Source organism: Oncorhynchus tshawytscha, linkage group LG02 (assembly GCF_018296145.1).
Source record: "Oncorhynchus tshawytscha isolate Ot180627B linkage group LG02, Otsh_v2.0, whole genome shotgun sequence".
Taxonomy (NCBI): domain Eukaryota; kingdom Metazoa; phylum Chordata; class Actinopteri; order Salmoniformes; family Salmonidae; genus Oncorhynchus; species Oncorhynchus tshawytscha.
Genome location: NC_056430.1, coordinates 25,831,364 through 25,845,687, shown reverse-complemented (window position 1 = coordinate 25,845,687; position 14,324 = coordinate 25,831,364). Strand labels below are relative to the sequence as shown.

Here is a 14,324-nt window from a genome sequence, read left to right as displayed (position 1 = left end):
GTTGTGGGAGGGGGTTGGAGGGTAATTCTACCAAGGCTTTGGCCACCCATTCCTGGCACTGGTAGACAGCTCACTCCCTCTTCTCCCTATAATCAATACTATTATCAATCATTCCCTCTGTCTACCTGCTGCATGAAAGAGGTCTCTAGAACACTCTCAGTCTCTATAACATGCCAGTCTTCTTGGTCAAATCAAATCAAAGTTTATTTGTCACATGCGCCGGATACAACAGGAATACAACCTTACAGTGAAATGCTTACTTACAGGCTCAAACCAATAGTGCAAAAAATGTATTAGGTGAACAACAGGTAGGGTAAAGAAATAAAAACAACAGTAAAAATACAGTGAAAAATAACAGTAGCGGGGCTACATACAGACACCGGTTAGTCAGGCTGATTGAGGTAGTATTTACATGTAGATAATGGTAATGGTCAATTTGATTCAGACTGAGTGTGAAACTGTGAGGAAGGTATCAACTACATATTGGAGGGAGAAGATGCATCACAGACACAGGGGGGACTTGACTAACACCGTGTCAACATTAGTGGGCAAAGCTGGGTGGGAGGAGTCATTCACTAACCTGAAGTCATTAGTCTTCTTGTATGAGCAGTGACCCAGAGTCTTCACTCTTTCTCATTCACACCCTTTTTGTTCATGACCTGAAGAGAAGAGGGGGATACGGGTCTGAGTCTGGAGAGGATATCTAACAGAGTGCTTCCCCTGCATGTTCTGAGCTTTAATATTCTGCATAGAAATGTGTCCAATTGCATGACAGGAATATAGAAGAGGAGAGCGTGAACTAACGGGTAGTAATAGCAACATCAAAGGATGGCTGTGCTTTCTCACTATCATCCATATCTGGATTCATAATAGCCATGAACAATTGGAAGATATTAAAATATTTCAGTGTCTTTTTGAGTCCTGGTATTCTTCAGTAGTCATTTTCAATTGCACTTGCAATCCTTTTTGATTTGAAGAAGTCCTTTCTTTGTGTTCAGCTTTGATACCTTTGTACATCAAGGGCAACTCTATCATACTGTTGGGTCCATAGACTTATGGTTGGGCCCCTATCTTTTAGGACAAGTTTCCCAGACCAAGAATAGGCCTAGTCCTGGATTAAAAATCATTCTCAATGGAAATTCTCAATTGAAATCACTTTTTAGTCCAGTTCTAGGCTTAATCTATTTGTGTCTGGGAAACCAGCCCACAGATCTTCAGTCACAAACATTCTTCCCCACTCCACTTCCACTCCACTTCCCCACTCGGGCAGTGCTCCACTTCATGGCACAATTGAATAATCATAAAGAACCCATTAGATTCCAGATGACACACGGACAACAGCACATGCTCGACATATGTAAATGTAAATAAAAATGATGTCCATTTCAGTGCAGTGATGTTCCAATCCCTATGACATTATGAAGAGAATGCCTCATGGGTCCTTAATGGGTCCCTGTGTCCATTAGATTGACAGTCAAGGATGTCCCACCTTCAGTAATACTTAAAGAAAAACTGCTGCTGTTCTATGTACAGTACAGTTGTGACCAAAAGTTTTGAGAATGACACAAATATTAACTTTCACAAAGTTTGCTGCTTCAGTATCTTTAGATATTTTTGTCTGATGTTACTATGGAATACTGAGGTATAATTACAAACATTTCATAAGTGTCAAAGGCTTTTATTGACAATTACATGAAGTTGATGCAAAGAGTCAATATTTGCGGTGTTGACCCTTTTTCTTTCAAGACCTCTGCAATATGCCCTGGCATGCTGTCAATTAACTTCTGGGCCACATCCTGACTGACGGCAGCCCATTCTTGCATAATCAATGCTTGGAGTTTGTCGGAATTTGTGGGTTTTTGTTTGTCCACCTGCCTCTTGAGGATTGTCCAAAAGTTCTCAATGGGATTAAGGTCTGGGGAGTTTCCTGGCCATGGACCCAAAATATCGATGTTTTGTTCCCCGATCCACTAAGTTATTACTTTTGCCTTATGTCAAGGTGTCCCATTATGCTGGAAAAGGTATTGTTCATCACCAAACTGTTCCTGGATGGTTGGGAGAAGTTGCTCTCGGAGGATGTGTTGGTACCATTCTTTATTCATGGCTGTGTTCTTAGGCAAAATTGTCAGTGAGCCACTTCCTTGGCTGAGAAGCAACCCCACACATGAATGGTCTCAGGATGCTTTACTGTTGGCGTGACACAGGACTGATGGTAGCACTCACCTTGTCTTCTCCAGACAAGCTTTTTTCCTGATGCCCCAAACAATCGGAAAGGGGATTCATCAGTGAAAATGACTTTACCCCAGTCCTCAGCAGTCCAATCACTGTACCTTTTGCAGAATATCAGTCTATCCCTGATGTTTTTCCTGGAGAGAAGTGGCTTCTTTGCTGCCCTTCTTGACACCAGGCCATCCTCCAAAAGTCTTCGCCTCACTGTGCGTGCAGATGCACTCACACCTGCCTGCTGCCATTCCTGAGCAAGCTCTGTACTGGTGGTGCCCCGATCCCAGAGCTGAATCAACTTTAGGAGATGGTTCTGGCTCTTGCTGGACTTTCTTGGGCGCCCTGAAGCCTTCTTCACAACAATTGAACTGCTCTCGCTGAAGTTCTTGATGATCCGATAAATGGTTGATTTAGGTGCAATCTTACTGGCAGCAATATCCTTGCCTTTGAAGCCCTTTTTGTGCAAAGCAATGATGACGGCACATGTTTTCTTGTAGGTAACCATGGATGACAGAGGAAGAACAATGATTCCAAGCACCACCCTCCTTTTGAAGCTTCCAGTTTGTTATTCGAACTCAATCAGCATGACGGAATGATCTCCAGCCTTGTCCTCGTAAACACTCACACCTGTGTTAACAAGAGAATCACTGACATGATGTCAGCTGGTCCTTTTGTGGCAGGGCTGAAATGCAGTGGAAATGTTTTGGGGGGATTCAGTTCATTTGCATGGCAAAGAGGGACTTTGCAATTAATTTCAATTCATCTGATCACTCTTCATAACATTCTGGAGTATATGCATATTGCCATCATACAAACTGAGGCAGCAGACTGTGAAAATTAATATTTGTGTCATTCTCAAAACTTTTGGCCACGACTGTATATTGCTTCCCTTGATACAAGAAAATAATTGATCATTTTCAGGGAATACTGCATACTGCAGGCTACATAATACAGATTGCTCACCAGCACCGATAGGCCAAGATCTGTGGACTAAAGTGAAAAGGAATTTCAGGAACTTTCAGGATCGGGGGAGAGTGGAACTTGCTTCTTGGTTGAAAACCAGACTGCTTCGGCCCTGGGGGTTTTACAGAAAGAGAAAGTAATTAGGGATTATTACATTTAAAAATGGCCTCCTATTGGTTTGGGACCAATCACAATGCTAATGCAACACAAAGCATGATGTAATTGGTAAATTAGTTGCAAAAATCTGACCAATCGGATTTGTATAGCTATTTTACAGCACTGTCAGACTGCATGAAATTTCAATATGGAGTGGCTGCGGACCTGACTTTTCTGGACCTCTATTTCGGAAGACTAAAGGTCCCAAAGCTTGTGTGGGATTCTTTACTTTACGGACAGTCTCTGGAGTAATAAATGGGGTGACGTTGAGTGTAGAGGTGGATCAGATGATCGTGTTTGTGACACGGACACGTGGAAATAGTGTACCTTGTCTGTATTGTTGAACTTTGATACAGTTTCAGGTTGGGTTACATCAGCTATTCTGTGAAGGCCTTTGTTCCGAACCTGTTGCGGTGCTTTAGTTGCGAAGGATTCGGACATGTTGCAGTAGTGTGTAGGAGAGAGATCCCAAGATGCGAGAAGTGTGCAGGAGGGTATAGTCACAGGGATTGGGAAGTTGGGGTAGAGCAAGCACAGTGAGTCAACTCTGGGGGCACCCATGCAGCTGGGGATCTGAAGTGCCCACAAGTGCACTTCACGTCAAATACTGCTTTGGCGCCATCTGCTGGTCACAGCTGCAGATGAGCAAAGATGACCAAACCGGAAGCGGAAACGTAAAGGCTAGCTGGTGGTTCCACGTGCAGCAGAATTTTAGTCACAGTGCCAGAACCACAGTCCTGCAATGAAGCGCCCAGGTATGTGTAGCTGACGTCTTTACATTTGGATTGTACAGTCGTTTATCCTTATTAATCACAAATAATATTATCTTCAGTTGAATATATGTGTACATTGCCAGTTAGACTGCTAACACTTAGCTAATGACCCATGCTGGCTAGCATTAGCTTGCTAGCAAGCCTGCCCGAGACTTTCATGCGTTTTTCATGTTTTTCCAGGGTTAAAGAAAGCAAGTAAACGTGTGTCTTGCTCCAAACGTTACAAAATACAGAAAAAGGTATTGGTGAATTGTATTATTTACTGTCAATACCTAATTATATTTAGGCTACTCCTAACGGTAGCAGTTGCTGTCATGAAGTAGCTAAGTTGGCTAGCTCGGTGGTTTTAAAACATCTGCAGGGACCTCTATACGTTTCACAATTGTGTTGTAGTCCTGAACTAGCTCACATAATCCACCTATTCAGGGGCAGTATGAATAGTTGAATCAGGTATGCTAGCTAGCTCAGTATATTATTCTAATAAGCTATGTACTAAATAAAAAATATACTATATGCGCAAATAAAGTCTTGTCATGATTTATGTAATTTGATTTTTAGGTCCGGGAACACAACAGAAAACTAAAAAAAGATGCAAAAAAGAAAGGAGTAGGCAAAAAAGTGAAAAAGGATATTGGAGTTCCCAACAAAGCACCCTTCAAAGAGGATATTCTGCGGGAAGCAGAACAGAGGAGGTTAAAGGTGAGTTCATGAACTGTTTTGTGGTCCCCTTCTCATTTTAAGTGGCAAAATAATTAGGCCTAGATGAACGTGCACTCATCTCTTTCCAACCCAGCTTGAAGAAGAAAAAGAGAAAAAAAAGCTTGCCAAGCAACAACAAAGGGCTCAGAAGAGGAAGAAGGAAAACGCTGCCAGTAGTGATAGAGACACCAAAGTGAAGAAAGCCAGAAAGGTATAGGAACATGTGATGGGCGTCAAAAAATCATGCACTCATGTAGCTTGACAATATTTTAACTGCACATTTTAACTCCACAGGAGTTACCGTCACAGGAGGACCTTGTCAAACAGATGGTGAAACAAAGTGACCCGAGGAATTCAAAGAAGCACTTTTGTTCAGAATTAAACAAGGTAGCTAAGATTATTAAATCTACATGTCTCAATTGGTATTAGGTGCCCAGGCAAGGCCCGAAGCTTTAATAAAGACATGCCCTACCTGCTTGTCCCTATGGATTGATATTCAGTCTATATTTTCTTCAGGTGATCGATGCCTCTGATGTTATAATTGAAGTCCTAGACGCCAGAGATCCCCTTGGCTGCAGGTGTCCACAGCTAGAGGAAGCTGTACTGAAGAGGGGTGGAAACAAGAAGCTACTATTCCTGTTGAACAAAATAGGTAATAATCTTATGGATAAGTCTTTAATTAATGTCAATTATATTGAGATGTAGTGTTATCTTTATACAAAGGGTAATTCAACTTAACCATACAATTAATTTTCCAAATCCTGCAGATCTTGTCCCTAAAGAGAATGTGGAGAAGTGGCTGCAGTGTCTTCAGCTTGAGTTCCCAGTTGTGGCGTTCAAGGCGTCCACACAACTACAGGACAAAACGGTGGTATGGACTATGTACATGCAGTGCCTAAGATTTTAATGGAATTAATTGCACTGACTACTTGGGGAATCCATATTGATGACCAGGTTCGGTCACACGTGCAGAATGTAGAAAATTGGCCATTACTGTGTAGACTATTTGAATATCGATCATAAATGCTTATACACGTTTTTTTGTTATACAGCAAGAGAAGAAGGCTAGGTTTGCAACTCTTAATGGAGTAGTAGACCAGACCAAAGGAGTGGCGTGTTATGGCGGCGGCTGTCTTCTCCAGCTCCTGGGAGACTTTGCAAATGGGACAGGGAGAGGGGGCTCAGTAAAAGTGGGCTTAGTCGGTAAGGAAGCTACTCCCCTCGCCATTATTTAGACATAAACTGCATCTCCTCTTGTAATTAGTATGGCTATCGAGTGGTGGTATTACAGTGTTGTGCTTACGAAATTATGATGATTTGTGTGAACTACTGATGTCTGTGACGACTACTACAACGCTGATCTCATCCATAGCGATCGCAGTGTCCTGTTGTGTACTCTATGTCATATTTTGTCTGATCTGTCTTGTTCGTTCAGTTTATTTTATCCAATTATATTATCGTACTGTATGCACATTAGCCTGTCTTATCTGTTATATGACAACAAGATTATGAATCTTTAAGGGTTTATCCTGAACATTATAAATGCACGTCGTCTGTTACTTGAACCACTTATGCCCTCCGCTGTCCCCTCAGGGTTCCCCAACGTGGGGAAGAGCAGTTTGATCAACAGCCTAAAAGGGATGAGGGCCTGTAATGCAGGAGTCCAGAGAGGGATCACCAGGTGAGTGAAGCTGAACCATTCATGATAATGATGGAGTCCATTCTATTCGCAGATGATGAGGAATTGTATGAAGCATGATGAAGTTGAAGATCTGACAAAACAATGGAGTCTATATTCAATCCAACACTGAGCTTCATACACCTCATCGAGGTCTTACCAATTGGGGCTGAACAGTCCAAAAACCCTTGATCATGTCTGTTCACCTGAATTTGCTCAAATGCCACTTGTAGCTTAACATCTAACATACCTCATGTCTGACTCTTGCAGGTGCTTCCAAGATGTCCACATCTCTAAAAATGTCAAGATGATTGACAGCCCAGGGATAGTGGCGGCCCAGTCTAACCCAAAAGCTGCCATGGCGCTGAGGAGTCTCCAGGTGGAGGACAAGCAGGAGACTGTTCTAGAGGCCGTCAGGACCCTGCTCAAACAGTGCAACAAACAACAGGTGAAACTGAGATCACTGGTGTGAGGAAATGTTTACTGCCAAGTTTGAGATCAAGCCCTATGTCTGCTGAGCCTACTAATAGTTAATCCTGGACTTTGTGTTTCAGGTAATGCTTCAGTACAATGTTCCGGACTTCAGAAACTCGTTGGAGTTTTTATCCTTTTTTGCCAAGAAACGTGGATTTCTGCAGAAGGGTGGATTCCCTAACACAGAGCTGGCTGCCTCTACCTTCCTCAGTGATTGGACAGGGTGAGTGTTGTCATCGTCATGATTTGTCACCAATCAAATTTAAAGTAGGGTGAGGCTAGCATGGAAATGAGGATAATTAACGCAATTCTTGAGTTAAAGTGAAGACTTCTAATCCAACTCTGATCCCTCTGCTGAGCCAGACTGAGCACTTCGCCTGGAAACTAGAATGAAAGGTATTTTTTGTAAATACTTAAAATGTTTATCTTTTCAGGGCAAAGCTGAGTTATCACTGCAAAGCCCCTGAAAAGCCAAGCCTTCCCCCATACCTCTCTGAAGACATTGTAACAGAGATGCAGAAGGGCTGGGACTTGGACAAGCTGAGGAAGAGCAACGAGGAGACTCTAAGAAGTGTGTTAATTTAGTATTTTCTCTAATAGAAGAATTTTCTCATTTTACATTTGTCATTTAGCAGACGCTCTTATTCATCTAGTCGGCTCGGGATTTGAACCAGCGACCTTTTGGTTAGTGGCCCAACACTCAACTGCCAGGTTACCTTCCGCGCAGTAATGAGTTTGTTGATGTACACCAGTGTTTCCCAACTCCCATCCTCGAGTACCCCCACCAGCATACCTTTTGTTGTAGCCCCGGACAAAAACACCTTATTCTATTTGTCACGGGCTTGATGGTTAGTTGCCATGTAGAATCAGATGGGCTTGTCCAGGGCCACAACAAAAAGGGCCACCAGATGTACTGGTGGGTGTACTGGAGGACCAGAGTTGGAAAACCCTGATGTACACTGAGGTTACAAACACCTGCTCTTTCAATGACAGACTGACCAGGTGAAAGCTATGATCTGTTATTGATGTCACTTGTTAAATCCACTTCAATCGGTGTAGATGAAGGGAAGGCGACAAGTTATATAATGATGTTTACACGTTGAGACATGGTTTGCCATTCAGAGGGTGAATGGGCAAGACAAAAGATTTAAATGCTTTTGAACGGGGTATGATAGGTGCCAGGTGCCCTGGTTTGAGTGTCAAATGCAAAGTGGTTAGAGTGTTGGACTAGTAACCGGAAGGTTGTAAGTTCAAATCCTGAGCTGACAAGGTACACATCTCTCGTTCTGCCCCTGAACAGGCAGTTAACCCGCTGTTCCTAGGCTGTCATTGAAAATAAGAATTTGTTCTTAACTGACTTGCCTAGTTAACTAAAGGTAAAATTAAAAATAGATATAGATTTTTTAAAGCTGCTGGGTTTGTCACGCTCAAGTTTCCTGTGTGTATCAAGAATGGTCCACCAGCTGACTTGACACAGTGGTGGGAAGCATTGGGAGTCAACATGGGCTAGCATCCCTGTGTATTGCTTTCAACAACTGCCCTGCCCTGACAAATTGAGGCTGTTCTGGGTGGAAATGGGTGCAACTCAATATTAGGAAGGTGTTCCTAATGTTTTGTACAGGAAGTGTATGTGATGACTGACCTACTCTCCTAGGTGTAAAGTTCCCAAACCAGGCCAGCAGCATCATCCTCCTGTCTAAAGGCCCCACTGCAGGAGTGCTGAGTGACAGTGACGTGGTTGAGGACAAACCTGCTCAAGGGCCCACTGAGGAAGAGGAGATGGAGGGTAGCTGTGCGAACCAAGAGGTAAAAAATCTTTACACTTATTTCTCACCTGATAAATCAAATTAAAGTAGGATCAGTCTGTTCTAGCATGGGAATTAAGACAAATAACGCAAGTCTTGAGTTAATGAAGACATCTAATCCAACTGATCCCACTGCTGAGCTGATTTATTGTACATTCCAGAAAAAGCAATGTATAAAATGTGTAAACTAATCCTTTCAGGGCAGATCTGAGCTATTACTGCAAAGAAATAAAGGCCTTTAATGGAATATCTTTTAACTTCAGGATGATGGGGTTGAAGAGGTGTCTGATGCAGATGAAACGGATGAACCACAGATAAAGACACCAGTCACAAGTAAATCAATATTAGAGACCAGCTTCATTCCTGTTATGTTCCTTATTAATATAGGATCGGTCTGTGTGGAAATGAGGACAATAAAGCAAGTCTGACTTTAAGTGAAGACTTCTAATCCAACTCTGATCCCACTGCTGAGCCAGACTGCGAACCTTGCTTGGGATCTAGAATGAAATGGATGTATTTAATTTTTCCCTCAGGGAATAGCTTAATTCCTGTTTCATTCCCAATCAAGTCTGTCAATATCACTTAACTAATGATTTCTCCTCTTTACAGAAGAACCAGCCAAAGTGAGGTTCCAGATTCCTGTCCCAGTCAACATCCTCTCCTCAGTCCAGACAGATGATGCCTATGACTTCAACACAGATTTTAAATGAACATCTATGACCTTCTGGCTGCGTTTGACAGGCAGCCCAATTCTGATTTTGTTTTTTCACTAATTGGTCTTTAACCCAATCAGATCAGCTCTGAGAAAAATTTGGTGTGATCAGTCAAAATAACAATTGGTGGAAAGAATATTAGAATTGGGCTGCCTGTGTAAACGCAGCCTTTGTTTCTCAACTCTCTCATATCTTAACCTTAATAGCTGTACTGGCACCATCTGAAGTTACTGTTTGAAGTCCTGTGTGTGTGGATGTAACCTGTAAACTTAGTTGGTACCAATGTTTTGCCTTTTAAGTAAAGGTCCAGTGGTAAATTGTTTAAGATCTGTCGATGTTCATTGTGAATTATTGTATATAGCCTGAACACCAATAAATTGATCCATATTTTGGCTCAAGTTGTGCTTTCTCATTTGAGTTAATGGTGATGAATACAATAGCTCAACCCCACATATTATCAATTTTAGTTTGCATGGTGGTGTTAGGTTGACTTATCAGGACCAAGACTCACGGTGGTTGACTGTTTTATTAAGCTGCTTTTACAAAAGGATGACCATTTGAAAATGTACATTGGTTAGGTTGATCCTTTTGTACAAAGTAAAGAAATGGTGTAACTTAACACCATGTTTAATACTTCAGATGAAAACCATAGGATTGTGTAAATAAGTTACTTGCAATTATCAAATTCATAACCATTTCAGCTGTTCCACATGTATTGACACTAGTAGTTTGTGTGTATGACATCCATACTTAGCACAAAGGCATGTCACTGCAAAATGCAATCAAGATAAAGGATAGTAGGCTTGTGTTAAGTGTTGTATACAAATGACTTTTATTTTTTATTTAAACAGGTAGGCAAGTTGAGAACAAGTTCTCATTTACAACTGCGACCTGGCCAAGATAAAGCAAGGCAGTGCAACACAAACACAGTTACACATAGAATAAGCAAACGTACAGTCAATAACACAATAGAAAAGTCTATACAGTGTGTACAAATGAAGTAAGATTATTGAGGTAAGGCAACAAATAGGCCGTAGTGGCTAAATAATTACAGTTTAGCAAATAAACACGATGTGCAGAAGATGAATGTGCAAGTAGAGATACTGGGGTGCAAAGGAGAAGGAGAAAAAAATATATAAATCAAATGATATGGAGATGAGGTAGTTGGATGGGCTATTTACAGATGGGCTATGTACAGGTGCAATGATCTGTAAGCTGCTCTGATTGCTGATGCTTAAAGTTAGTGAGGGAGATATGAGTCTCCAGCTTCAGTGATTTTTGCAATTTGTTCCAGTCATTGGCAACAGAGAACTGGAAGGCGGCGAAAGGAGAAGTTGGCTTTGGGGATGACCAGTGAAATATACCTGCTGGAGTGCGTGCTACAGGTGGATGCTGCTATGGTGACCAGTGAGCTGAGATAAGGCGGGGCTTTACCTAGCAAAGACTTATAGATGACCTGGGGCCAGTGGGTTTGGCAACGAACATGAATCAAGGGCCAGCCAACGAGAGCATACAGGTCACAGTGGTGGGTAGTATATGGGGCTTTGGTGATGAAACAGATGGCACTGTGATAGACTGCATCCAATTTGCTGAGTAGAGTGTTTTGTAAATGACCGCCAAATTCAAGGATCGGTAGGATAGTCAGTTTTACGAGAGTATGTTTTGCAGCATGAGTGAAGGATGCTTTGTTGCGAAATAGGAAGCCGATTCTAGATTTCATTTTGGATTGGAGATGCTTAATATGAGTCTGAAAGGAGAGTTTACAGTCTAACCAGACACCTATGTATTTGTAGTTGTCCACATATTCTAAGTCAGAACCGTCCAGAGTAGTGATGCTATGCGGGTTGGCAGGTGCAGGCAGCGATTGGTTGAAGAGCATGCATTTAGTTTTACTTCCATTTAAGAGCAGTTGGAGGCCACGGAAGGAGAGTTGAATGGCATTGAAGTTCGTCTGGAGGTTAGTTAACACAGTGTCCAAAGAAGGGCCAGAAGTATACAGAATGGTGTCATCTGCATAGAGGTGGATCAGAGAATCACCAGCCGCAAGAGCGACATCATTAATGTATACATAGAAGAGAGTCGGCCTGAGAATTGAACCCTGTGGCACCCCCATAGAGACTGCCTTTTAAAGGATAAGGAGTGCAAGACAACTGGCAGTAACAGAACATTGATCCTTGTTCTAACAGCATCAAAGTGAAGGTCTAAGGAAAATTGTGATCTTGGCAAATTGTCACAAGGGACAGTTCCTGAACACACAATGTATTCAGTATGGCACTACTTCATGTTATAGATATACATTATCTTGTCTCATGTGAAGCTAAGCAAAGAACCATAGGTGCGTCTCAACAGTCTTAAGTAGCTGCATCTGCATTGATGTGAAAATACTGTATAAGACAGAAGGTTACTAGACTAGTGAGATGTAGTCCAATGGACTAAAGGAGTTTAGTAATCCTTATAGTCCAAGGACCTTACATGTTCTGTTTAGAGGGCAGATTGGCTTGGCAGCCAGAACAATCAAATACTCCATCTAAACGTAAATATATTGCGGTACAGTTCTAGAAACATTATGCCCTCTACTTTCAGATCACATCAAACTAATTTCATAAATGCAGAATATACACACACTGTTTAACCGGTTTTAACACAGTTGCTGGCGACAGTATCTTTCTGTGACAGTGTTAACACCTTTGTGGCATCCGTTTACACACAGGTGTTCGGAGACACAGATAGTTAATTAGCACAGGTAAGTGTTCGGAATTTTATGAATAATGACTAAACAATATCTACATTTTAAATAGAACTATAACTAATTAAACTCTACTTTGTTTTATTATATCTGATTAATAAATTTTTCAGTTTTTGATTTGTTAAAAAAGTTTGAAATATCCAATAAATGTCGTTCCACTTCATGATTGTGTCCCACTTGTTGTTGATTCTTCACAAAAAAAATACAGTTTTATATCTTTATGTTTGAAGCCTGAAATGTGGCAAAAGGTCGCAAAGTTCAAGGGGGACGAATACTTTCGCAAGGCACTGTACAATTAAAGCAAATGAAAACTCATTGGGAATGCTTTTCAATTGTCTACAATGAATGTCTATTTAGATTGATTTAATTGATATACAGTGTAGATATTTTATTTCATAATAATCTCTGGAGTGCTGAGGGAATTCTGCCCCTGAGGCTGTCTGGCTCTGCTGGTGACTTACTGTGCATTGAGCTCCATCCAGTGTTCCAGTTGGCTGGTGATGTTGTGATGCTTTCACTCCGTCAGGTTGGCCACAATCACCCCAGGATTAAAGGAACACGTGTTGGCACTCATGCCCGCTTCTCGATGGCTTTCTTTTTAAAAGCCAATATAGTTGTTCTAAAGGAATGGATACTTGAGATAATTAAAACGTTGACATTATTTGATATGGTACCAAGTACAAATATGAAGGGGGACAAAATGCTTTCATACCATTATGTAAAATAAGACCCATTCTGTTCATTAATTTATTATATGGAGGTTTTATTTCCTTTGTGTGTCATTGTAGTCTACAGCTTGTGTTGTGTACTTGGTTCCCAGCTCCTCGAACTATGTCCTTTGTGGATGCAGAATCACTGTCATCTGACAATGCAGCTGCATGCCCTGACTTTAGGCTTGTGTCAAAAAGCCCTTGGATGTCCCCTGCAAATATATCATATTCATATGTCTAGCATTCATTCAAATCAAATGTTTATTGGTTGCATACACAGATTTTCAGATGCAGAGAAATGCTTATGTTATTAGCACCAACAGTGCAGTAGAATGTCACTCAAATATAATAGAAATACCTGGAGACCAAGGGATGGCCCCCACTGTGTGTCTCCAGGTTTATGAAGGTGGTTTGTCGCCTGCGTCCAGCTAGGACCCGCTCAATGGCGAGCTGGGATTCGAACCGTTGGGAGTCTGCCTCCCTGAAACACCTCTCTATGAAGGTGGTTTTCATAGTAGTGATTACTTCCATGAAGAGGGTGGGTGCTAAGTTCTGAGTGCTACCGGATGGACACCAATGAGAGAAGTATATCTCTCTGCCCCAACCCTTCATTCCTCCAGAAGGTTTTGTCAGACAGGCATGTGAACATCCCTTTTACCCTGTCTGCTTACAACCCCCCGGCAGTGGCGGGGGAGTCTGGGCCTCCCTGCAGCATGCTGTGTGTGGTGCGGGCACTGGCCACCTATTTGGAGGTGACACGGTCAGTGAGAACAACAGACTGGATTTCTGGCTGCTATGGTGAGAGAGTCCTGGGGGGATAGGCTATCAAGCAGAGGCTCTCTCACTGTGGACACGAATACGACAGCTCACGTGGACACGAATACGACAGCATACCGGCTGGCAGGCCAGTGCTGGGACCTGTGGTGGCACATTCAACATGAGGTGTGGCTGCTTCCTGGGCTCTACTGAGAGGAGTGCCCATCGCTGATATCTGTGCTACGGCCCGCTGGACTTCCTCTTGCACCTTTGCTAGGTACTATCTATTCTAAACCAAGTCAAATAGTTTCTTATTAAAACAACATAGCCATACAATCTGGGGTAAAGGAAAGCGTGAGTATATGTTCTGTTTCTCCAACTCAGCATCAACAAGTATGTCGCCTGTTAACTTGAATGGCCATAGTTGCTTACATATTTGCCTGTATTTAAATCGCAAAGTCTACTGTAGGATAATCATAAATTACAATGGAGTTCACTAGCACAACATCACTTTGAATTGTATAAGTATTTAGATATTTTTAAGTCGTTGAAGGGGTAGGTTAACGTAATTAGAGGACGAGAAGTAGTAACGTTGTAGCCTCGCGCAGTTCTGATGCGCTTGAATGCA

General features: G+C 42.0%; 1 protein-coding gene and 2 non-coding genes across 3 annotated transcripts; all 3 read left to right on the top strand.

Moving 5' to 3' along the window:
* The first annotated feature begins 3,976 nt into the window (after positions 1 to 3,976).
* On the top strand, positions 3,977 to 9,882 carry LOC112218903 (guanine nucleotide-binding protein-like 3). The gene is made up of 15 exons (XM_024380142.2): positions 3,977 to 4,097; positions 4,296 to 4,354; positions 4,674 to 4,814; positions 4,909 to 5,025; positions 5,109 to 5,201; positions 5,331 to 5,466; positions 5,582 to 5,685; positions 5,867 to 6,017; positions 6,408 to 6,495; positions 6,763 to 6,940; positions 7,047 to 7,189; positions 7,401 to 7,537; positions 8,621 to 8,772; positions 9,035 to 9,104; positions 9,381 to 9,882. The coding sequence occupies exons 1-15, from the start codon at positions 4,085 to 4,087 to the stop codon at positions 9,479 to 9,481; spliced, it is 1,683 nt and encodes a 560-aa protein (XP_024235910.1). The 5' UTR covers positions 3,977 to 4,084; the 3' UTR covers positions 9,482 to 9,882.
* Positions 6,560 to 6,635, top strand: LOC112223511. Its single transcript, XR_002949339.1, has one exon. It is a non-coding gene; the product is annotated as a small nucleolar RNA SNORD69 (small nucleolar RNA).
* LOC112223507 lies at positions 9,170 to 9,245 on the top strand. The gene has a single exon (XR_002949337.1). It is a non-coding gene; the product is annotated as a small nucleolar RNA SNORD19 (small nucleolar RNA).
* Positions 9,883 to 14,324: the final 4,442 nt, after the last annotated feature.